At 37.4% G+C, this 24,542-nt stretch overlaps 3 protein-coding genes across 3 annotated transcripts in view; 1 reads left to right on the top strand and 2 right to left on the bottom strand.

Moving 5' to 3' along the window:
- The window catches only part of Myo31DF (Unconventional myosin ID), a 30,489-nt gene extending 22,419 nt beyond the window's left edge, over window positions 1–8,070 (bottom strand). The window contains exon 1 of the mRNA XM_013308903.1: window positions 7,844–8,070. Within this exon, the coding sequence (XP_013164357.1) occupies window positions 7,844–7,932 (89 nt within the window). The 5' untranslated portion in view covers window positions 7,933–8,070. The remainder of the gene's footprint in view (window positions 1–7,843) is intronic.
- A 282-nt stretch (window positions 8,071–8,352) lies between these two features.
- On the top strand, window positions 8,353–13,215 carry LOC106115530 (forkhead box protein J3). Its single transcript, XM_013308957.1, has 6 exons — window positions 8,353–8,879; window positions 9,885–10,008; window positions 10,967–11,113; window positions 11,191–11,362; window positions 11,586–11,660; window positions 11,776–13,215. Exons 1-6 carry the CDS (start codon window positions 8,686–8,688, stop codon window positions 11,979–11,981), a joined length of 918 nt encoding a protein of 305 aa, XP_013164411.1. The 5' UTR covers window positions 8,353–8,685; the 3' UTR covers window positions 11,982–13,215.
- A 3,144-nt stretch (window positions 13,216–16,359) lies between these two features.
- Window positions 16,360–24,542, bottom strand: part of Ubr3 (Ubr3 ubiquitin ligase) — a 43,003-nt gene continuing 34,820 nt past the window's right edge. The window contains exons 16-31 of the mRNA XM_013308763.1: window positions 23,821–24,016; window positions 23,602–23,714; window positions 23,447–23,530; window positions 23,234–23,366; window positions 23,023–23,114; window positions 22,499–22,643; window positions 22,053–22,188; window positions 21,607–21,838; window positions 21,311–21,469; window positions 20,861–21,190; window positions 20,556–20,775; window positions 20,190–20,447; window positions 19,598–20,115; window positions 19,233–19,451; window positions 18,824–19,082; window positions 16,360–18,416 (exon numbers count right to left, since the gene is read on the bottom strand). Coding sequence (XP_013164217.1) covers window positions 18,825–19,082; window positions 19,233–19,451; window positions 19,598–20,115; window positions 20,190–20,447; window positions 20,556–20,775; window positions 20,861–21,190; window positions 21,311–21,469; window positions 21,607–21,838; window positions 22,053–22,188; window positions 22,499–22,643; window positions 23,023–23,114; window positions 23,234–23,366; window positions 23,447–23,530; window positions 23,602–23,714; window positions 23,821–24,016 — 3,093 coding nt within the window. The 3' untranslated portion in view covers window positions 16,360–18,416; window position 18,824. The remainder of the gene's footprint in view (window positions 18,417–18,823; window positions 19,083–19,232; window positions 19,452–19,597; window positions 20,116–20,189; window positions 20,448–20,555; window positions 20,776–20,860; window positions 21,191–21,310; window positions 21,470–21,606; window positions 21,839–22,052; window positions 22,189–22,498; window positions 22,644–23,022; window positions 23,115–23,233; window positions 23,367–23,446; window positions 23,531–23,601; window positions 23,715–23,820; window positions 24,017–24,542) is intronic.

Raw genomic sequence — 24,542 nt, 5'->3', positions numbered from 1 at the left:
GTTAAATGGACTAATGCTTAAATATTTTAACATTGCTTAACAAATTCTTTATCTCGCTTCTTACAAATAGTATAAATGCGAATGTTTGGATGGATAGATGTTTGTGCGAAGGTATCTTTAGAACGGCTGAACGGATCTTAGTCTGGAAGAACACTAAGGCTACTAATAAAGTTTTTTTTTAATATCTGGCAACTAATTCATAAATTTGAAACAAAATACATAGCGTGTTTTTTTTTCTTTTTATTTCCTTTTTATGGCTATTCTTGACTTTACTTTTCATGGCTCCGATTGCTTTCCACAATGTAAATAAAGCACTGATAGTGTACCTCCACCAAATGTTTGGTTGAGAGCCCTAACCTAATCAAATATGCTCAGCCTCTATCCAGTACTAGTCATTGTTGCATTCCAGGCATAACTGTCATAGACAAAAATCTACGAATTACCTAAAACTACAAAGAAATATATTGTCATGTCTTTAATTCTCTTTGTATAACATAAAAAGAACAATATATCTATTGATATATATCTATACTAATACTAGCTGTCGCCCGCGACTTCGTCTGCGCGGTATTATAAATTAGATAGTAGCCGATTCACAAACATACAGAATATGCTCAGAAAATTTCATGAGAATCGGTCAAGCTGTTTCGTAGGAGTATAGGAACGAAAATTGTGACACGAGAATTTTATATATAAGATTAGTAAGAATAGTACCTTTATTATTGTAAAGACTAAAGATTAGGAAGTAAAATACTGTACTATGGATTGAATTGTTTTATTTATCTAATCTTATCTTGCTGTATCAATGCATGATAAACTGTATGAGACTTCTTGTATGAAAATCAAATCTTAAGATAATACTTAACTCTCTCATATTATTCAGTCAATTTCATTTGGATAGCAATTTAGTAGCTTTCAAGTTTAATCCACAAAAAATTATATGCGATATTAGCTGTCGCCTGCGACAACAACCAAGCCGTATTAAAAAAAACTTAATTAGTAACTTATGTGATCTTCCAGACTATGTTCTACATCTATACCAAATTTCAGCAAGATCCATCCAGCTGTTCTGTAGATACCTTGAAATAAATATCCATCCATCTAAATATTCGCATTTATAATATTAGTAAGAAGTAAGTAATCAAATATAGTTAGTAATATATTTAGTATCAAATCTCATCATTATCAGCTCACGTCCCCACCGAGGGACTCTGAGCCTACCCTAAGTTTGGGGTGACTAGGCCATAGTCAACCACGCTGCCCAAGTGCGGGATGGTTGACTTCACATTTTCTTTCAAATTCATCGCAGATATGTGCAGGTTGCATTACGATGTTTTCCTTCACTGTAAGAACGTCGGATAAATGTACATATGTAAATCGAAAATACATTGGTACATGGCGGGATTCGAACCCAGGACCTGCAGATTACAAGTCAAGTGCCCCTGAGCCATCGACGCTCAAATCTAATTAAACATAATCGATATAAACTTTGGCCGATATTCTATCAACATTCAATAGTTTTACTCAAATTCCATAACAAAGAATAAACGTTCGAAACTATAAAGGAATAACATTGCAAAAGTCGGAGATGTTTTTAAACTTTTGCGTCCTCGAAGTCATTGGATTTATTACAATTATAAAAATATTTACACACACACTATTCTATTGAAATTGAAAGTTTTAAAATCACACACGATTACATCTATAAAGTGAAGTTTGAATGATTAGCGATTATTAAAATTAGGTCGAATAATAAAGGAGAAAAATTGATAATATTATACATCTTAGTAACTAAGCAAATTTTTTTTATTTTTTTTTATACCATAAGGTTGCAAACGAGCGAGCGGCCACCTGAAATCGCTGAATAGCGAAGTGACCGTTGCCCATGGACATACGCAATTGCATATGCGTTGCCTACCTTTAATTGACGGAGGAGAGGATGCACAGAAAGAAAATATTTTCACCTTCCATACATCCTCTCATCCGGAAAGTCCACTTCCACTTCCCATCCTTTCTTTAAGAGAAAAAGGGTGGGAAGGGAAAGAGGACTAAATTAGGCCTCCGCGACGCACACTCATCAGACGAAACGCGAAATTGCTTCCACTTGACGCCTGTCTTCTGTGTGGTCGTGGTATTTCACCGGGCGAGCCGGGCCGATTCGTGCGAAGATGTTAAAGCGGGCTCTACCACTGTTAAATAAATACATACATAACATCTTACTAAACATCAGTCAGACATATATTTTTGTTTCAGTTTTTTAAACAGATGAATAATCTCTTAAGACAAGTATTACGATCTAAAATTATACGGGCGATTTTTTAATATTAACAGATTTTTCTTTCATTTTTGGCGGGATTCGATCTCTCGACCACGTGATCCGATATTAGCCAACGTGCTATTTGTGCTTCGAACGAGCAACATTCATATTCTTTGCTTTCATGATAATAATAGGTTTCAGGTGGTTACGATAAGCCACCGGCAACGTTCGCGTGATGACAACCACTTACATCGAAAGCGATGGTCAAACACCTTCACGAATCTACATACTTATATCTACATGTTATTAAGGAAATAGTGACAATATAACGATCTCAAACCTGTTCTGAATATTTGTAGTTTTTTTTTTATTTATATGTGTAACACGATTGACATATAATATTATGTAAGTAGCTGTCGCGAAATTAAAAAAAGAAAACATTTTTAGTAACCTATGTGTTCTTCCAGGAGCGTCGGTGGCTCAGTGGTCAAGCACTTGACTTGCAATCTGTAGGTCCTGGGTTCGAATCCCGCCATGTACCAATGTGTTTTTCGATTTCCGATTTACACATGTACATTTATCCGACGTTCTTACGGTGAAGGAAAATATCGTGATGCATATGTGTGAAGTCAACCAACCCGCACTTGGCCAGCGTGGTTGACTATGGCCTAATCGCCCTTAACTTAAGGTACGCTTCGAGCCCCTCGCTGGGTACGTATAGTGAGCTGATGATGATGGTGTTCTTCCAGACTATGTTTTATGTGTATGCCACTTCATCTTCACTTTCACTGTCACTTCACTTCACTTATCGAAATCCGTTTAGCCGTTCTGGAGGTACCGTCAAACAAACATCCATCTATACATTCGCATTTACAATATTATTAAGAAGTAAGATTGTTGGCAATTTAATTTGTATTTAGATGGAGACAGAATTTAATAAGTTTATTGTTATATTGCTTTTTTGGATTTCACAATTTACGTAGAAAACATTATAAAACAGTACGAGAAAATTTGTTAAAGATAAACGTATTAAAATAGTACAAGAGCCAACAATTGCTAGAACACAACAATAACACACTTATATTGTTGGTAGTACGGATCTACGCAAACTCTTTATTTATACTACAATCAAATTGTTCATATCAGACAATGGACAGCACTTCTTTGATATCTACGCATGGATACATTTTAATTTGAAACTTTAAATGCTATTCATCAGTACTTTTGATAGTTTACACAAAATTTAGTATAACGATTCATAAAAGGCTAACCAGAGAGTTATAAAGTTTAGCTATTACACACGACTCCGTCCGCATGAAATAAAAGATAAACTTAATTAGTTAGCCTATGTGTTCTACCAGATTATGTTTCACATCTATGCTAAATTTCATCGAGGTCCATGCAGCCATTCTGGAGATACCTTCTAACATACATCTATCCAAGTTTCGCATTCATAATATTAGTAAGATAATTTGATTAAATTAGTACTATTTCTAATTCTATAGTTACTAAAACATTCATAATATATACGTGTCTCCTACCGCCATGTTGGATCGCATCGACCTTTAGAGAAGTGGAGCACGAAAGTACCGGGCGGTAGGAAAAGGGCAATTGCTATAACTACAACGTCTTCCCGGACTTTATAGGCACCTTTAAGACCCTATTACATTCAAAATAGACCAAAACTGCGACAACCTTATTAGGGAACGTACCCATACTACGTGTCCCGTTTAGGAGAAGGGGGAGCGGAGTCTTTAAAATACTACGGTCAGTCAAAGAAGGGGGGGGTAAAGGCTCAGATTTTAGACACGTAGTCGTTACTTGTTTTTTTTTCATAATACATAATTCACTAGTAATTTAAGAATGCATGCAGTCTTATGCTATAAAGAAGAGTATGAGCCAAATTATTTAAAAAAAAATCATAATTATGAACAACGGAAACGCATATGCAATTGCGTACGTCTATGGGCAACGGTCACTTCGCTATTTCAGCGATTTCAGGTGGCCGCTCGCTTGTTTGCCACCTTATGATATAAAAAAAACTACAATTCTTTAATCTAATATACTAGTTTTTCGAGTGTAATAGGATTTTCTTTTCTCTCATTTAGTTATACGTTTAATTCTCATAGTTAAAATTAATTATTGTCTGAAAAACATATACTACAATAAGTTTTAATTAACGTAATGCTTTATTAAATATCTAAAAACTTTCACATAAAACAAGAACAGTCTATTGTTCAAAATATCAAATCGCAAACCAAAGTTTCCCCGGTGATATAAAGAAGCAATTTTGATAACCGTGAAAGTAATATGCAGTACAAAAAGACGTCAAAGTAACCCGGCATTGTGAAGGATAGGTAATTTCATTCCTTGTTATTATCGGGGCTTGGATTGAAACATCGACTGATAGGTTTTGCGGTGGCCAACAATTGAGAAAAGACATTCACAATTGAGTTATACACGACAGGAATTGAGACGAATTCATTTTGTGGTATGCGGAAGATATTATAATATTACCAGAGACAATACACCCAGAGACGACGTTCGTTTCGTTTTATCACTAGAAGAACAGTAATACTGTTAATATGAATAATATTCATCGAAAAAATAAAGCTGAAATTTTAACAATATATTGATAATGGCAACTGAGCGTCGATGGCTCAGGGGTCAAGCACTTGACTTGCAATCTGCAGGTCCTGGATTCGAATCCCGCCATATACCAATGTGTTTTTCGATTTCCGATTTACATATATACATTTATCCGACGTTCTTACGGTAAAGGAAAACATCGTGATGGAACCTGCACATATCTGAGAAGAAATTCAAAGATATGTGTGAAGACAACCATCCCGCACTTGGCCAGCGTGGTTGACTATGGCCTGATCACCCTTAACTTAGGGTAGGCTCCGTTGCCCCTCGGTGGGGACGTATAGCGAGCTGATGATGATGAATCAACTTCTTATCAAACCAATAACTTCCACAACCAGAAATCCAGTATTATAAACTATCTCTACCGAAGATTAGAAGGTATCCGATATTCCTTAATAAAAAAATAGCAGTCTTTAAACTCCAGATTTTATTCTAGAATTTAGTGTTACATATCGGCAACAAGGAGTGACGAGAACAACTACGTAGAGGACGCCGACAAACGCTAGACATCACAGGATGACGTATTTTGGCGGAAAACACTTAAAACACAGGATCATCGCAATACATTCATGTTTTGGGAAGACGGTTCGAATAATAATTTATTTTTTGAGAATGTCTTTGTATACGTATTTCAGCAGTGGAAACCCAAGGTAGTATGACAGCTAATATTTTAGTTAAAAAAATATTAATGGATATACAAAGAAGCAATTATAGAAGTTCATTAGAAATAATAAAGTATTCAAGTAAATGATAACTCTCTCACGGTGCAATTACGACAATAATTAGCGAAACATCTGCCAAGTTTATGCGACAAAAGCAAACAATCATTACTTCTTACGGGTAGAGGACAAAAGCGTGACCTTGTAACGCAAATTAATTCGTTTACCATAGACAATTATTCTCATCGATGATCTCACGGTGCGGACCACAGTTTGACGAGGAGAATGATTCATAATCACATCATAAAAAACTTACTTGACCATAAACAACTTTACATGGCCAGCACACTTATTAAAATGAGAACGAACTAACATGTAGGTTATTAGAAAAGACAATTTGATATCTAAAAATCAAATATTCCTTTGACTCTTATCTACTTCAAAATGCGCGACGACTAGTGCAAACGTACCTTAATTATAAAATCAGCAAAACTAGACTATAAGATGAAACATTAAATGTATCACGTTCTTGAAAACGCTATTATTTATTTGTATGGAAGAGTAGCTATTGAACGTTACTATCCCTAAAACAAGTAACAAAAAATTATAAAAGAAATCAGGTATATGTCCATTAGCTTTAGGCCGCGACTCCGTCCGCGCGCCATTTAAAAATAGTCGCCTTCGTGTTCTTCCAGGCTGTGTTCTACACCTATTCTAAATTTCAGAGAAATTCATGCAGCCGTTTTGGGGATACCTTCTTACAAACTTCCATCCATACATTCGCATTTATAAAATTACTACGATTAAATGGCGGAAAAAAGCAAGGATATGTAGAGTACAGTTGATGAGGAAAAATTGTTTAAAGGACAAATTAACACCTTGATACATGACATCAGACATTGATTACAAACAATATTTAAACGAATAAGTAAAATTTTCACGCATTATGTCCTAAATAGAGTATAGAGGTAATGTTTTTCCCGCCTTTTTAAAAATTGGATCAGAAAAATGTGCGGAAAATACCTATTTTCAAATTAAGCATTTTTTGTTTTATTACATGAAATATTTTGAAGGAAATATAAATATTTTTGGAGTATTATAATGTTTAATTTCTAAATGGGTCACGCGGTAAATTACGTGTCGTAGTTTGATGACCCCTGACATAGCGTGTTTTAAAATATTAAATGTATAAAAATAAATTTACCTAGTTTTGTATGACTTTAAATGTGTTTATCAAAAAATCAATCCCTTCTAGTCTTTCACTAGTGTTTCATGTTTTTTAATACATAAACCTAGGGTTTTTATGCCATAAGGAAAAAAATAACCTTATCCTAGACAATAATAGATTATTGGGTTGAAATTTTATTGAAGGTGTTTACATTTGGGAGTTTTTCCGGTCCCTAAAAAGCTGTTTTTACAAAATAAACAACTACTGTTCTGCAAAAAAATAATATAAATATACATTTTTGTACCTTGTTTGTATGTTGTTTTTATATCAAAGTAAACATATCAGATTATATTTTCTGAATTACAGAAAAAGAAAATATGAACATTATTTGGTATGGTTCAAGGTCAATCAAAGTTAATAATAACTGCCTACCCCATTGTGACACAGTTGGGAGTGTTTTAATTTTACACTTCTAAAATCTTTATATTGTGCTTAAATTATAAAAAGAATTTATAACAAAGTGTATATGTATGTATATTAAAATGATTTTATTATCTTTTTTAATTATTTTAAATCCTAAAACCCATTTTTTTGGTTTTAAAAATGCTACTAACCTATTTATAACAGATAAAAACATAATTTAACATCTTTCCTGCAGGATATTGTGTAAAAAAATGAATATAAAAACAATATTATTAAAAAAACTGACTCTTTAATAAATATTATTTTAATCAAATTTCTAAATGTGACATAGTTTTTTTACAAGCGAGGATGATTCAAAATTATATTAACTTATTTATTATAAAACTAAATTGAGTTTATTTTAAAGTACGTCAAAAAACATTCGTATCACATAACAAGAGGCCAACAAGTTTGTATTTATTCAAGTGGATAAGACAAGGTGAAGTAAATATGAAGTCATAGCTAATAATACGTGTAAACAATTTTAATGCCCCAACAACCAACACTAAACGCGACGACCCGACCCGAACACTAAACTTTCAAACTTTTCCTAAACTTTAACAGAAGTATTTTAAAACAAGTGACTACTGTAATTTAAATGATATTATTTAATTAACATGCTAAACGTTAATTTAAAAGTAAATTTACCTGAGATGCAAATTTTCGATAAATTTATCAGTGGTCAAATTGTCTAGCAGGACGAAGTCTGACACACCAACTTCTGGCTGGGTAGCCATGGTAACGGTTCACTTTTTATGCCACGCAACAAATTATATGTAGGGTTCACACTATTTTTTGATAAATATTACAACAATTGTACAATTTTTGTCAACAAACCGTTAAAAATACAACGACGCCAAACACAACCGCTTCTCGTCGACATTTCACGTAAACTGACATATTTTTAAATTCATGTCAAATGAAAGAACGCAAATTTAATACAATAGCAACATTATTCATTGCCATTTAGAAAATTTAAAATGTAGTTTCCTTAAAATGAGATTGAAATCTGCAATTTTAAAATAAAACTATGGAAAAAGAGTTTTTTTTTAACTGGAACTGTACTATTTTGATAATCTTTAATTGCAACTTGAGTTTTACGGAAAATATACTCACTATCTGTGCGCCGCCATTTTCCTTGTTGTAGGCGCCTCAAATGTCATAATAATTCCAATTTACTGAAAATTACGTTTTCTTTACTTTTTACGTTCTTTTTTATATTTACTTGCTATTGTTGAGCATTTTTATGTGCAATTAGTTTTTATTTACGTAAAAAGTTTTTGTTTTGCCTTTTCTAACTGTTCAACAGTCCAAGGCTGTTTGATTGATATTTTACGATGAATATCAAAGATCTTCATAAAAGGTAGCGAGTTATTTTGACGCCCACGGAAGTGTCGTAGTAACGGCCTTAGGGATTAGTTTTTCCTAATTCCTACAGAAATGTGCGCGTAAGGTGGTGTAGTGATAAGTTGTGTATTGTGTACGAGACAATGAGTGAATCGCCAGGCGTAGAGTGGCTGCCGGCCTACAGTCCAGGTCCGCCGCGCCACAGTCCCCTGGGCCCTATACCTCGTTTTCTCTACGAAGATGTTCAACCACCTTGCCTCCAACAGGAAAATAACAACAAGGAAGTAGACCTAAAGGAAAACTTAAACAAAATCAAACACACAAAACCTGCATACAGGTATTAATTTTTCCCCCTTATAATTTAACACCTTTAAATTCATGCGTCATCAGACACTGTAGGTCATCTCACTTAGTATCTAATTGTATTTTTTGTTAATGTATTTGTTGCTTACACAAAACTTGTCATATTTTTTTGCTACATTATAATTTTTTTCGTATTCTTTGCTTATTTGCTACATTATAATTGATTAAATTTTTTTATCATACAGCTTTGTTTATTTTTTCAAATAATATTTAACTTACATCAGGGATGGCAAATAAACAACACAAAATTTTGCGCATGTGATTGATCACCAAATTCATTTTACACTAAGAAGAAAGAATTATTTATGGAGATAACACAGGTGAACCCTATGCTAAAATTATCAGATGGCAAATTAGACCTTACTAAATACTTCTATAGAAAAATGGCATATTGTTAACAAAATGTTTGCCACCCCTGCTCATTTAAAAACAAGACTTTAAAGCTGTTTTTTATGTAATTAATTATTACACCTACATAAAAAGTTGCTAACCAAGTTTGTATGTAGACTTATTAACATGCATACCTATGCAAATGTCTAGATCTTTATCTTTATTACAATCAATGCATCTTTTATCCCAATTAGGAAATTGTTGTTGCTATCTTCATACTCACATGTTTAACTATGCGTTTTCACTGTCCAGAAACTTGTACAAAGACTTTTATTATTCATTGAATGGGTTGAGAATTTTATGTCTTAATTTCATTCAGAAATGGAAAAAACATAATTTTATTTTAAGTTAGTCTACTAAAATATTATAAACAATATATGTATGTCAAAATTACTCTCACTTATCCAAGTTTCACTGTATATTAAAAACATTACTGTGTAGGTTGGCTTAATGATAGGTTTCCAATGCCTAAATAAAAAACAAATTGTAATCTATGGTTTACGAAAACGAGTGGGAATATGCTTTTAAATGTCTGTTTCAGTGGCCAGTTACATTTGGATTTTTTTTTAAATAATTAAATTCATTCCAGTTACGCAAGTATGATCAGACTGGCAATCAGCAGCTCCCCCAATGGAAAGATGACACTCAACGAGATCTACAACTATATTTGCAATGCATTCCCATATTATAAAGAAGCTGGCAAAGGTTGGATGGTAAGACAACTTATCTGTAAATATTTTCCACAGCAGAGGTGGACATCATTATCAAGTAGTGAATCAATAACATAAGTCCCTTCGGTTAAGGCAAAAAAAAATACATAAAACATAAAGTAGTACCATCTGTATTTACTAAGATTATTGTCAGTTTTATGATTTCCTATTTAAAGAAAAAAATAAATTATTCTATTTAATTTAAGATTTCATGAAGTTCCTAATTTATAGATCTCACAAGATTTTATTTGTAAACAGCAGATTTCTGGTCTAATCGGTACAGGCATGAAGTGGAAGCAATTCCGCGTTTCGTCTGTTGAGTGTGCTGGGCTAATTTTAGTCCTCTTTCCCTTCCCACCCTTTTTCTTATAAGGAAAGGATAGGAAGTGGAAGTGCACTTTCCGAATGAGAGGATGCATGGGAAGAGAAAATATTTTTTCTTTGTGCATCCTCTCCTCCGTCGATTAAAGGTAGGCAAGGCATTTGCAGTTGCGCATGTCTATGGGCAAGTTGCTTTGCTATTACAGGTGGCCGCTCGCTCGTTTACGAAGTTAAGATAAAAAAAAACTTGGTGTTAAATACTTAAGTTGTTTTGAGAATAAATGACTGTGCTTGCCACGGGGGCAAGGTCATAATCTTTTCATTGTACCTAAAGTTTCAGATTTCGATTCAGATATGAAATAATCTGGTATTGATGATAAAACTTTTGATAATATTGTATTTGTATAGATAATGTTATAACTTAGGAATGTAATAAATTCTATAATATACAGCTCCGTCTGCGCAGGATTAAGAGATAGATAATAGCCGATTTCAGACCTACTGAATGTGCAAGTAAAATTTGCAAAAAACCGTTCAAGCCGAGAGAGAAGTATGGTAACTAACATTGTGGCAAAAGGATTTTATATATAAGAAATCTAATATATAAGATATATGTTATATGTCTGTATGTTTGTTTCAGAATTCAATCAGACACAACTTATCACTGAACAAATGCTTCATGAAGGTGCCTCGCAGCAAGGATGATCCAGGCAAGGGCTCCTACTGGGCTATGGATACCAGCTACAAGATGGCAGAGGTCACCCCACGACGCCGCCGCAGCCTCAGGGTACGTTTCTTCATATTTACGTCTCATCTGACAAGTTACACAGAACTCTGTCTGGTCATATGAAATATGTTCATCAGATGGCGCCGTACAGTCCAGAATGCAGTTCAAACAGCAGTGGTGAGGCGGGCATGTTGCCGTGCGCTATAGACGCCGCGCCCACACCGCCTGCCACGCCCACCACGCCCACATCGCCCACTGTCACCGCAGTTACTACGGTCAAGGAGGAGCCTATGGTTAAGGAGGAGAACGGTAAGTATAGCTTGTTTAATTGCTCACTTTTAACACATACTTCTTAGACTTTAAGAAACCATTGTTGTCTTTGTTTTGAAATTATTGTATAAGGGATAAAATTGAATAACTCACTACACAATTCCTTAATTAAATATTCAAGAATGTATGTAAGTTGCAGTATTGCTAGTAAAAATATTTAACAATGTATATGTTAATGATTATTATTATATTAATGTTTTAGATATGAGCCACACCGACGACGCACTATCGGCTTTGATGAACGAAGAGCTGATGCCAGATGTAGACATCAGTAGAGGTGAGTACAGATGGAAGAACTTCCTAACATTATACATAGTGACTAGGTATAGTAGGACTTGGTGAACAAAACTTTGGGTATATGAAGAGATTATGAGGGTGATGATTGTTAACAGAACGATGGTGGTGGTCCGGTGGGCGGCGGCACGTGTGCTGTGTGCTACGACACAGCTCCCTCACCGACGACTACGGCAACTTCGTGGAGGCGCGCGACGACTGCGACTGCCCCGTCGACTGCGAGGACACGCCCCCCGCGCCGCTAGACACGCCCCCCGCGACCCTGGCCACGCCTTCCGCCGCACTCTGGCCTCCCACCTTATAACACCGCCCGCATCGCAATCTCAACCCTAACATATGCCAGTTAAAGGCCAGTTTTGATTGCAGCCAGGAGACATCATATTCAACCTACAAATGGTCAGTGTAGTTAAGATTTTTCATACTTCACGGTGCTCTCCGATGGGCTTTTATACTCATCATCTTGAATGTTGTATTATTTGATTAATATTCGATATATTAGTACATTTACGGAGTACATTTTTACGGTATTTTACAGTCGGATGTGTCGTCCGACAGTCTACAATGTTAGTTATTTTGTGTGGATTGCTGGTAGAGTAGTACACTTATATAGAATTTAGGATAACTTCGTATAGTTGTAACGATTTACAATACTGCTGTCAATTGCGACAGATTATAAAATTATATTCAATTAATTTTGATTTAATTTAAAACTGAAACATTTAATGTAATGTAACTACTTAAAATATCAAATGTAAATCTAACAGGGTAGACGTAACTAACAAATTTCACATTATTTCATATAATTTGATAGTCAAATGTCAAAGCCGATAAAACAACTAGAATGTAAAAAAAGTATTGCAAAAGTACTGATAAACAGAAAAATACAGATTCATATGTATTAAATATTTACTGTTTGTAAATGTCCAAAATATTTCCTATGGCAACAATTCTTCTTCTTCTTTTAGTTACTAGTAGACCCTATCGTCTAATTTCGATGATTTCAATGGCAACACTTAATTATGTCATTATTGACTTTGACATTTGACCTGTCAAATTTGACAGATGTTTGTTTCCTGTGATCCGAAGTTTGCGTTCGCAATTAATTTAGAAGAAAGAATATGTAAATATAAATCCCATGAATTAAGTGTATTTCATAAACAAAGTAAGTACATACAATAGAAGGAAATAACATAACATATCTGCCAAGTATTTATATAGATTTAGTTACCTTATGTAGGTGTAATGTAAAATAATTATGTTATATATTATCATAATGAAATGGACCATAGTGCATAGAGCAGTGGCATAGAGTTGACGTTTAGGCTTGGTTATTAGAAAGGGCTGATTATATATTTTTTTAATAATTGCAAATAATTAAGATTTTAAACTCATTTGAAGTAATCTGACCTCAGTATGTATAAAATAGGACAATATTCCTTTTTTTTTCCATACAATGGTATATTTAATCTACGAAAGAAAGGAATGTATGAAAGGATAAAAGTCAGATATAAAAGGTTGTATGTAATATGTTGTATCGTAATATTGGAATTAGTTTGGATTATGTAATAAAGGAAATGATCAGAAAGTTTAAAAAAGAAATGAAACAAATGCATATTGTGAAAGTAAGAAAAATTTATGTTTGTGCCAAAATTTACTTTATGAGAAATTATGGAAGGAATTGTATGGATTTAACATTTGTATGGAACAATTTGATATATATGCCTGTCCCAAAGATATTCATTTAATATAGCACCAATAAAAAAATCATCAGTTCACTATAGGTCCTCACTGAGGAGCTCGGAGCCTACCATAAGTCAGTGACTAGGTCATAGTCAACCATACTGGCCCTCTGCAGGTTGACTTCATACATATCTTTGAATTTTTTCTCAGATATGTGCAGCATCAAAAAATTTTCCTTTACCACAAGAACGTCGGATATTTATCCGACGTTCTTGTGGTACAACGTATACATATTTATATCAGAAATCTAAAAACACGTTGGTACAAGCCGGGATTGAAACTCAGGACCTGTAGATTGCAAGTCAAGTATAACCTCTGAGCCACCGACGCTTTGACTATTTTTTTTTCTTCCAATAGCATGTACCATGGAGGATTTTACCTGTCTTGTTTTTGGAGGTGAGAAGTTGAGTTGACTCCTTGACTGTGTTTAATTAAAATGAATGCTATGTTAATGTCCTATTTCATACATACTATGTATATATATATATATATACACAACAGTGTTTTTAGCCAGATTGAAACAGACGGACAGATCTCATACGACCAGTATACATAACAATAAGCAAGCAGATTTATTTTACATAGCATTTTATAATTATTATATAATATTGTTTAGTTAATATTGTGTATAAATATATGAATTAGTTTTAACGAATTTATACTTTAAATTAGATTTAATGCTGTAACTTTGAGTCTATACGTAACCGGCCTAGTTGCTTGAACATGTTTTTACTGCGTTTACATTGTGCCATATCGGAGTATGGTGGAACTCGACTGTCCCATATCTTAATGAAATGTGTTCAGAAACTTTTTAGATATTGTGTCTACATATATGTAGTATTGTACATATATATAGTTATACGACTGGATATGGATTCTATTATGTATTGATATGGATTCAGGACTCTGAATGGATTTTATGGGTACATCGCTGGCGATTGTATGGTAAATATTTCATGTGAAAAAAAAACAGCGTCTTGTAGAATGGTTATATTTCTTGGATCGGAAATGTACGTCCAATTGAAATGTATATTTGGGGGTTTTTTAGGTGTTTTTGACGGTGTGTCATAATATAGCAGATTTATTAAAATAGTCGGCCGGAGTGTGATGCAGTATGCTAATCGTGTAGTAACATTCCTTGCTTTATGTATAGTTATGTAAGAGATACATTTATTTACATTATGTACACAAGCGCTATTCATAAACACCAGTATTTACAATTAAGTATTTTTTTTATTATAGTTTTTAATTGATTTATATTGAAATTATAATACGACTAAAATATCTGGCCCGATGAGAAAAATGCCATGGTTACTTCTGTCAGAGTTACAGTTTTTTGGTATTAAAAGAATGTTGTTTGGAGGGGAAAGCTGAAAGCGCCAAGATTAAGCTGTCACCTGTCAAATGTCAATCTAGCGATTTAAAAAAATGTATTCCGCGCCTGAATTAAAAGTGCCCCGAAGCAACAACGCATCCACAGCGATAAAAAGCATTTTTCGTTATAAATAATTGATGAACTATATTTAAAATACAATTTTTTGAATTTTGAGTGAAATTTGACGGAAGTCGTTTTTGTGACTACAGACAACAGAATACATTGTTTTTAAAGTGAATTGTTTTAAAATTGAAAAAAAAAGCGCTACTGTCAGTTTTGATCATGCTGACATTTATAGTCAGAAAAATGCAGTTTTTCTCTCCATTCAGTGTCTGTTAACGCGGGGAATGCGTTTATGCACTTCGCAGTCCGTGCTGCGGGGGCAGCAATGACGATTTCGTGTGGGACTCCCGGCCTGGGAACAAGACCGCAGTGTTCTCCTACGCCCAACCGGACCGTGGCATCTACGTTAGTTTATCCACGACCCGGCTAGGGGGGGGGTGGCTCCATTCAATGACATTTATGTCCACCGGGTCAGATAAGTCAGTCGGTGTTTAGATGTATTTTGTTCGTAACGCGGTGCATAATCGAGGTTGCCATCATTTTTTTTAACATTTTTTTCTGTGATAACCTTTTATAATAAAGAATTAACGATATTATGGATAGAGCTGGCATATATTTTCGCAATCATTATGTGTAGTTTAATATTATAGTGAACTTTATCATATTGTCTTATGTATTAGTTTTCACGTATATTTTCTGCTAATTTTTTTTGTAAGTGTAAGAACACAACATAATTGATTTAAATTACTTAATTCATTTATATATAAAATTATTATTTATTGGTACGCAGAGTTAATTTAATTTTAATATGAATAGTATACTTACATTTGATGTTTGGTTTATATCATTTGAATAAAAAAAAATCAGTGTTGCCAACATTGCAAATTTTATATAAAAGTATGATTGCATATCAAAATAAGCTTTTTAATGTCTATAGTTTTATGTAATTATCCAAAATAACGTAAAATAGTAAACAAAATGTATGTTTTAGTTGTGTGTATTGTTCAGTTGTCACGGTCCGCCTATTGTCACGTTATTTCCCGGCCGATTGCGGCCGATACTTATGTATATTGTAACCCGCTCGAGTTAGTTTATTAAGAGTAGAATGTTCTACCTCTAAACAAAACATAGTTGATGTACAATAAAAATCTTTTAACAATATTGTGTCTTTATTTATACCCTTTTCAACTATCGAAATTTTCAGACAAAAATAAAAAAAAAGTATTTTTCATTTTGACCATCGTCACAATTGTTTTTGTTTTTATAAAATCCAATAGCTAGTCATAGAGTTGTTAAAAAATTTCCTTTCAGTAAATGCCATCATCATTGGATGGATGGATGGACGGTTAGTCATAAGGTATCTCCAGAACAGCTAAACGGATCTTTGTAAAATTTGGAATAAATCTAGAACATAGCCTGGAAGAACTCATAGGCTAATTTCAAATTATTTTTTTAATTCCGCGCGAAGAGTCGCGAGCTATACCTAGTAAATAAAAGTCATATATTTGAAATATCAACAACTTTAATGATTGAATATATACAAGAACAATCATAGATAAATGTGTTAACAATACTCCGCGCTCTTCCGCGTCTCGTAACATATTAAAGTTAACCAGCGACTGCGCAAGATCTAATCATCTATTCGTTTAACTATAACATACATTTGCTACGAATCTATGCTGAAACATAATTAGTACAACAGATTTTTATGAAAAAATTGTCGATAAACGGTAATACAAAATAACGACAACATGTTATTTATAGCAGTTATCCGTTATAAAATAACGGTTATAACATTTTAATGTTTGTTCGTTAACCGTGAAATGTCATAAAAATGTTTGCTGGCTGTACTTTATTAGACATTGGGTTGGCACTTGATATTCTATCGGTACAAATTTAGGAAATAAGACAAGATGTAAGATAGTCTTAAGCATTTTTTTTTTCATTTATTTCATTTTATTTATTAGAAAATAATAAGTTAGACCCAACTTTTAACAGTTAATATATTTCGGGCAAACTGTTTTTGTAGTCTTCATTACTACAAAATTTAAATAGAAATTGTGAAAAAAAGAGCAACCGCATCTAAAGTTCTACAAAATTCGTTGCATTAGCATAAGAAATTCAATATACATTCATTCCACAATGAAGACTAAATCGACATAAAAAAAACTAAATCTATTACTATATGAAACATGACAATTTTGTATAGACAGTGTACAATATAGGAGGTTTAAATAAAAAGCAAAAAAAAATCAAGGCCACGAGAATTGCACAGAACAAAAAAATCGCGCGCTCGGCGCAAAACTCAACTTTAAACGTATTACATTAAAGATCAAAATAAAAAGACATTCATTGTCAAACTTATAAAAATGACATTAGAAGCAGAAATCTCAGACTAAAAAAAAAGAAAACTACAATTACAGTAAAACTTTTTAGTTTGAAAGTCTATAAAAGTTTAATTACAGAAATGTGGCTTTTGGTTAATAAAAAGAAAGGATATTTATATAAAAAATAATATAAATAATAATTTTTTAAATATAACGCCATCGAACGCACTAAGACAAGTAAAAATTTACATATTCACAGCCCTAACAACGCCCAACATATGATATAAACGTATTATGACACGTTGAGTCACAATATGACACATCTGGTCACAAAATGACACGTCACGTCAGAATATGACACGTCACGTCACAATATGACACGTCACTAGTTAGCAATGATCCTGGTAAATGGTAAACTAAAAGTTTATTATTTTTTTAGTTCATTGTTTTAAATATGGGTTGTTACAATTGAAGTATAAAAAATCATAAGAATTACCATATTTTCCATTGTTCCCTTGAAAGCAATGAAATCTTGTTTTAAAGTGACTTTAAATCTGTATATTTCCATGATTTAAACCATCACAATTTGAAACAATGATCAGTCAAATAATTAAGTTTATATCTAGACATATTTAAAGACCAAACAACTTTTATTAATTTAAGCAAGCGTCCAGATCTAACTAAAGTTCAACTCTATATATCATCCTTTTTAATGTCTAATTTAAAGCGAGTTTTTTTTTAATTTCTTAATTATTATAAGCAATTTATAATAGATTTTAAAAAGTTACTTCGCATGAATATTCTATAATTCCCACTGAAAAAAAACATGTTTTACGATAAGATTTAGTTATTGCAAATTGAGACAAATTTAGCCTATTTTACACGATTATTATATAAACATATTATTGCCAAAGATACACTAAATCAACATTTTATTAACTAACACATTAATCATTTATCATCAAGATATATACAATCTTTCAAATAAATTCAAGATAAGCTAAATCATCTAATTTAAGAGCTAAAGATTTTTTTTACAATACACTTGTTAAAGTCAATTTTGTCAACACATGTTTAATATTTCTACTTCAAATATGAGAAGTATTTGTTGTTATGTATCAACGCAGTGGAGACGCATCTTTGTGTTAGTAAGAAATAAATATTCGTCTTCTTTGTCTTCTGTATACTGCTCGTGGTCAGCTTTCTACATGAGAGAATCATCTTTGAAGTCTTCCTGAAACATAGCAAATAAATATGTAAATTATTAAGCAAATATTTAGTATGTTTGTTGCAAATTATGGCTTTTAACATAATGAAGTCACATTATTTTTTAATCTGTCTCTTATATGTGAAGATATGTTTTATTATCTTCGCAATAGATGGCGCTATCTTACTAATATTATAAATGGATGGATGGACGTTTGTTATTAGAAGGTATCTCCAGAAGGGTACAACGGATCTTGATGAAATATGGGATAGATGTAGAACACAGTATGGAAGAACACATAGGTTACTTAGTTTTTTTGATGCCACACGGATCGAAGCTGATTATTAAGTTGAAGACATGTTTCATTGTCTTCCAAATAGATGGCGCTATTATTAATGATAAAGTTATAGACGTCGCTGTAGTGCGTGTATTACCTCATAGGGAGTCGCGATGCCAGACCCAGGTGCGCTTGGTGTGGTCGAAGCGGTGCGCGAGCCACTGCGCCTGCAGCAGCTCCAGCCGGTCCTGGCTGAGGTAGAGCGGCTTGCCGCGCTTCAGGTCACGATCCTCCTCGTCGTAGTCGTCCAGGTATAGCGAGCCCCACAGACAGGCGCGCCGACCTCGGATCACTATTATGTATGTGGACGTCACCACCAGGAAGATGCCCGTGCCCCCGCCGCACTCCATCGCGTGCTGTAACATTGTTATACGTTTGTAACGTGATGGAGCATTTTCTCAAAATTCAATGATTAAGTACCAATCTATAGTCGAATTAAAAAGAATTGATGAATTATGACAAAGGAAACTAAACAATTTTAGTAGTGTACTTAAGTCGCGTATTACCTGCACGGCTTCGGCGACCTGGTGTCGGCGGCAGCAGGCCTGCTTGAGGCAGACGAGGGTGCCGCACAGCAGGCAGACGGAGGCCTCCTTAGGCACGGCGCCGCACTGCAGGCACACGCGCTCGTGGTAGTACGTGAACAGGCGGTCGTAGTCTCGCGGCAGCGCCAGCAGCGCCGGCTGGCACCACGACACGTGCAGCGACCGGATCACACGACGGATCTACGTACACACACGTATATAGATACATATCAAGAAAGTGGGAAGAACCGCAAGGGCGGGGACACGTAGTTAGTGAAGTTCAATTATTAAATTTGTATATTTTAACTGTCACTATCATACATCCCTATTTGTATATGTATACTCACAGCAAGCTGGCCGCCAGTAGCGGCAGCGGCGAGCTGGCGTGCCCAAGCGCGCGCGGCGTGCGGTGCGTCCTCGTGCAGCGCGGAAGCGGCGCGTACCTCACCGCCCACTCCAGCCTGCACCAGCTCTAGATACTGTACTAATTGCGGGAATTCATCCTGCGCGTTGTCGATGTCGGGCAGCGGCTGGCCGTAGATGTGCTTCCGCAGCAGGGCAGATATACGTAGGAACGGGAGGAGAAGCTCTTGAACCTGCGCCTCTAGCAGGTCGACGTCGAGCGGCCTCGCGGCCTGATGCGTGGTCGGGGGCGCATCGTCGTCGAGCAGCGCGGCACCGGCCAGCGCCGGCAGCAAGAGGCGCGCGGCGGCCCGCACCGCGCACCCGGCCCCGCCCTCCGTCTCTGTCTCCCCCGGCCCCGCCCCCGCCTCGCACAACCCCGCCTCGCCACCGGCGAGTAGCTGGCACACCACTTGGTAGTACGTCAGTGCGTACAAAGAGCTCACTATGCACGTAAAGTGCTCTGAAAAACAATAACATACGTGTTAAAAAGTTAATATAACTATAAAATACGTAAATTAATAAAATGATACTAACGTATCTCTAGATAGGGCGCGGTGTGCGGTGCTAGCAGCAGCAGGTGCATGAGCAGGGCCAGCGGGTCGCGCAGCAGCAGAGGCACGGGCCGGGTGGCGGCGCCGGGCGCGGCGGCCACAGCGCCCCCGCCCAGTCCCGCGCTCCCCGCCGCGCCCTGTGGAGCGGGCCGCAGCGCGCGCCACGTGTTGGCCGCACCCAGCGCCGCGCCAGCTGCCGCTAGAGCGCGTGCGTGTGCTCCAGCTACCGCCATCAATGGCACTGGAAACACATTTTTTGATTATTGCTATTTGCAACGTGTTTTTTATTTTTATAATAGCATCGTGTAGAGCATGTAAAATATGTATGCAATGTATAATGGCGACTGACCAATGCAGTCGTCTCGCGGCTTGTATCGCGGCGCGGGATGTCGCAGCAGGGCGCCGCCGCGCTGCACCAGCTCGCACTCCACATTGCTGCGCACGAGAGACGCCACGAAGGTGAAGATGGCCGCGGGCGAGGAGCCGTACCGCTGTTTTAGCTTACCACCCGCCATCGCCGTCATGTCTTCCATCGCCTTGCCCATCGCCTCCGACAGACGCGACGGGCTCTAAAATACATCAAAATACAATGTTTATTTTGACAAAACATATTTTCATATTGTTTTTCGAGTTACTTTTTATTTGTTTACTTACAGGGGGTGGATGTTCACGTTCGAGCATGTCCAGTATTTGTTCAACTGGTGATGGAGGCGCAGATGGGGCGAGGGGGGAGGCGGGCGAGGCGGCGGGGGAGGGCGTGGTGGTCGAGCGGGGCGGTGCGGGCGCGAGGGGCAGCACGCTGTTGGCGAGCTGTCGGCACACGGGGCAGAGGAACTCGCCGCGCTCCACGTGCAGGTTGTGGGGGCGTGGCGCGGCCAGCGAGCGCAGGTACGCGCGCAGGCAGCGCAAATGCAGGTGGTGCCCGCACGACTGCGCGTGCACGCCGCCTTCCCAACCGACGCTCACGCTCACTACCCATGACTCCTGACATAAACATAAATTATTACTAAAATAAACAAATAATTAAAATCAAGTCTTAACATAAGTGCCCATGTGTTCAATTGCGAGACAGTGACAATTTAGCAATGCACAATGGGTGCTGACCTGGTCGAAGTGCTGGTGCAGATCGTCGTGCAAACGATAGTGGTGTGCAGCGGCTGTGAGCTCGCGCTGGCCGGCCAACCGCGCGCGTTCCGCCTCGCACAGCGCCAGCCGCGCCCCACCGCATCCCGCCCGACGTCGGTGACCCAGCACCGATGTAGACTGTACACAATAACTTGACTTTAAGCCACGAATAATTAGAAACAATGCGTTTCACACAACAAAAAACATGAAACGAACGCCATATTGTGACGTCATAGCCCTCAATAAAAAGGTAGAAAAGTAAGGTATGAGCATACCTGTAGCAACACGACTAGTCCTATCGGATCGTGGTGCGTGGCGGGGGCGGTGGTATTGCAGATGACGCAGTCGTAGTCACGCGCGGGCTGCTCATCCTCCCAGTCCATGGCGTCGCCCGCCTCCGCACGCATCGCTGACAGGAACTGCTGTTGCCGACGCGCGAACTCCCGCATCACTGCTTGCTGGCGCTCGCGAGCACGTCGAGAACGCTCCTCCTTCTCACGACGCTCTCTGAAATACAAAGTTTATAAAGTTTGATATTTGTATGATGTGGGAGGAGTCAGTAGAAGGAGCCAAGCTATTTGTTAAAGTCCCACTCGTGGCCGATAAGTGGTCGTTTTGGTTGTGATGCCTCTTAGTTGTTGGTTATTCAATATTTTTCTGATTTTTAAATATGAATAAACTGAACTGTTAATATTTGTTAGTTCATGTGCATTAATGTCACCTGGCTCGCTGCTCCGCCTGCCGCTCGCGCTGGTGTGGCCACAGCGTGCGACGTACGTGCTGCACGGCGGCGGCACAGCGCGCGTCCAGTGCAGCCAGCTTGCGTAGCACTTGACCGATGAAATACGGACCATCGCCTGCGCCCCAACACACAAACACATGTCATATTTACTTTATAATATTATAAGGTAGCAAACGAGCAAGCGGCCACCTAAATTCGCCAAAACGACGAAGCAACCGCTGCCCAGACATCCGCAGTTGCAGATACAGGTATATGGAGGGGACGCACAGAAAAACTTTAAGTTCCTATGCGTCCCCATCAAATGCAATTCTCTTTGCGATCCTTTCCTTATAAGAAAAGGGTCGGAAAGGATGGTGGACTCATCAGACTAACCATCTAGTATAAGACGAAATAGAGAACTTTGGTAGTCTTCTTGTTATTATTACCGATAGGTTCCTGTGACGCTGGTGCTGGTTCTTCCAAAGAAAATGAGTCCAGTCGTCCAGACAGTTGTGAGTGCAGTTTGAGCAGTAAAGATATTATGGATTCGTTCACTGGAATAGATTCGTCCGGTTGACTGTGTACTTGCATCTGTAAACGTACAACATTATTACCAAACTGTGCACATTTAAATTACTTACATGGAAAAAATGGTCCTTCGAGCCAGAAAAAATACCAACGAATCGACAAACATATCCAGTCTGAAGAAAGATACATAAATAAGGAAATTTCTCATATTTTGATAATGAACCAGACTAAATACAGCCGAACCTTTATAAGTGAGAGTCCAAGAAATAGCGATATATTTCTCACTTATATAAATTTCTCTCTTACCCGAGTTTCTCACATATGGAGGTCGTACGTCGGGACTGGACTATGACTCTGTTATAGAGGTTCCTCGCTTATCTGTTCAATTGTATGAATGTAGATGTTTTTGTTTAGTTTACATAATAGTTTTTGAATATATGACCTGTGTGTCGGCGGAGGAGGGCATGGGCGGAGAGGGCGCGGCGGGAGGCGCGGGCAGCGCTTGCCAGTGCGTCTCCAACGGGTCCGTTGTGTCTAAAAACATAATTCAAAATTATTAATCTCCACGTTTATGGACAGAGGGCGCTTCTGTGGTCTTTTATAATTTAACTATAGTTACAGGACTTTCATAAATGTAACGATAGTGAGCCTACCATATTCAATGGGCACGGGAGGTGTGTCCAGGTCACTCTGTGTAGGTATCGCCAAGGTCATTTGGTTGTCAGAGTCCATGTCGGAGTCGGTCAGTGTCTGCAGCACCAGGGCTTGACTTTCTCCACTTCCACTCTGAAATAGACAAATATTTAACTTATCTGCATCAAGAGACTCGCTTGAATAAATATATCGTTAGATTAATTAAGATATACCTCTAATGCTCGTACTTCTGTCGAATCACCTCCGGCGTCTGATTGGTCGTCGGGGACTGAGTTTCTATGTACCAATCGCGCCATCTACAATGTATAAATAACATTACTATCGTATTGAATTTAAAGGTAAAAAGAATTTGTTTATTATTAATTACCTGCATGGCGGTAGGCACAGCCAAAGCTGTACTAGTTGCCGGTAAAGACACGGACTTGTTGGGCGGAGGCAATCGCCCCGCCTCTGATTCTGACGGCTCCCATTCCGTATCACCTGAAGGCAATATATGCAATTTATTTATGGTAAAAATATCTCTGCTTCGGATTAAAAAGGAATAATGATGACGTAATTTGATGTCCGAATGTGTGCGTGTACTTACTATCGGAGTGATACGTGGGGGCGTGCCTGGGGTAGAGATGTGGGCGTGCCTGTGGGCGGTGCAGCGGGGGCACGGCGGCGACCACTGTGCGCGCGTTGTCACACAGCGCGCCGCCAGCGAACGCGCGCAGGAGCGGCACACCGCGCACGCAGCGCGCACGTGACCCGCCCTCGCTGTGCGCCACACATACTGAACGCTGCACAAACAGATTCTTCATTATTACACGTTGAGATTGTGACAACAGATGAAAATTTATATAATATCTTACTAAAATTACAAATACGAATGGTTGTTTGTTTGGAGGTATCTTCAGTACGGCTACGTGGATCTCGATGAAATTTGACATAATAGTCTAGAGGAAGACGTAGACTATTAATAATGTTTTTTTATTCCACGATGACAGGGTCCGGGCGACCTCTAGCATGTTACTAAAATTATAAATACATATGGTTGGATGGATGGATGTTTGTTAGAAGGTATATCCAGAACAACTCCTACGGATCCCAAAACGACAAAGAATATAATCTTGAAAAACATATAGGTTAGTTATAAAGTTTTTTTTTTAATTCCGTGCGGACGAAGTGGATTGCTACACGTGTTACGATGTGTGTGCGTGTGTGTGACGTACGTCATGAGCGCGCTGCGGCGTGGCGAGGTCAGCGGCGACCGCCAGCAGGTAGACGGCGAGGGCGAGCACGTGGTCAGGCGGCGCCGCGCCCCCC

The sequence above is a fragment of the Papilio xuthus genome, unplaced genomic scaffold (assembly GCF_000836235.2).
Source record: "Papilio xuthus unplaced genomic scaffold, Pxut_1.1 DF827789.1, whole genome shotgun sequence".
In the NCBI taxonomy this organism is placed as follows: domain Eukaryota; kingdom Metazoa; phylum Arthropoda; class Insecta; order Lepidoptera; family Papilionidae; genus Papilio; species Papilio xuthus.
This window is presented reverse-complemented; position numbering and strand designations above follow the sequence as displayed.

Coding starts and splice junctions, on each gene's coding strand:
- LOC106115530 (XM_013308957.1), top strand. CDS start 8,686: ATGAGTGAATCGCCAGGCGTAGAGTGGCTGCCGGCCTACAGTCCAGGT. Junction 11,114..11,190: donor GACGCCGCCGCAGCCTCAGG/GTACGTTTCTTC, acceptor TATGTTCATCAG/ATGGCGCCGTACAGTCCAGA. Junction 11,363..11,585: donor TATGGTTAAGGAGGAGAACG/GTAAGTATAGCT, acceptor TTAATGTTTTAG/ATATGAGCCACACCGACGAC.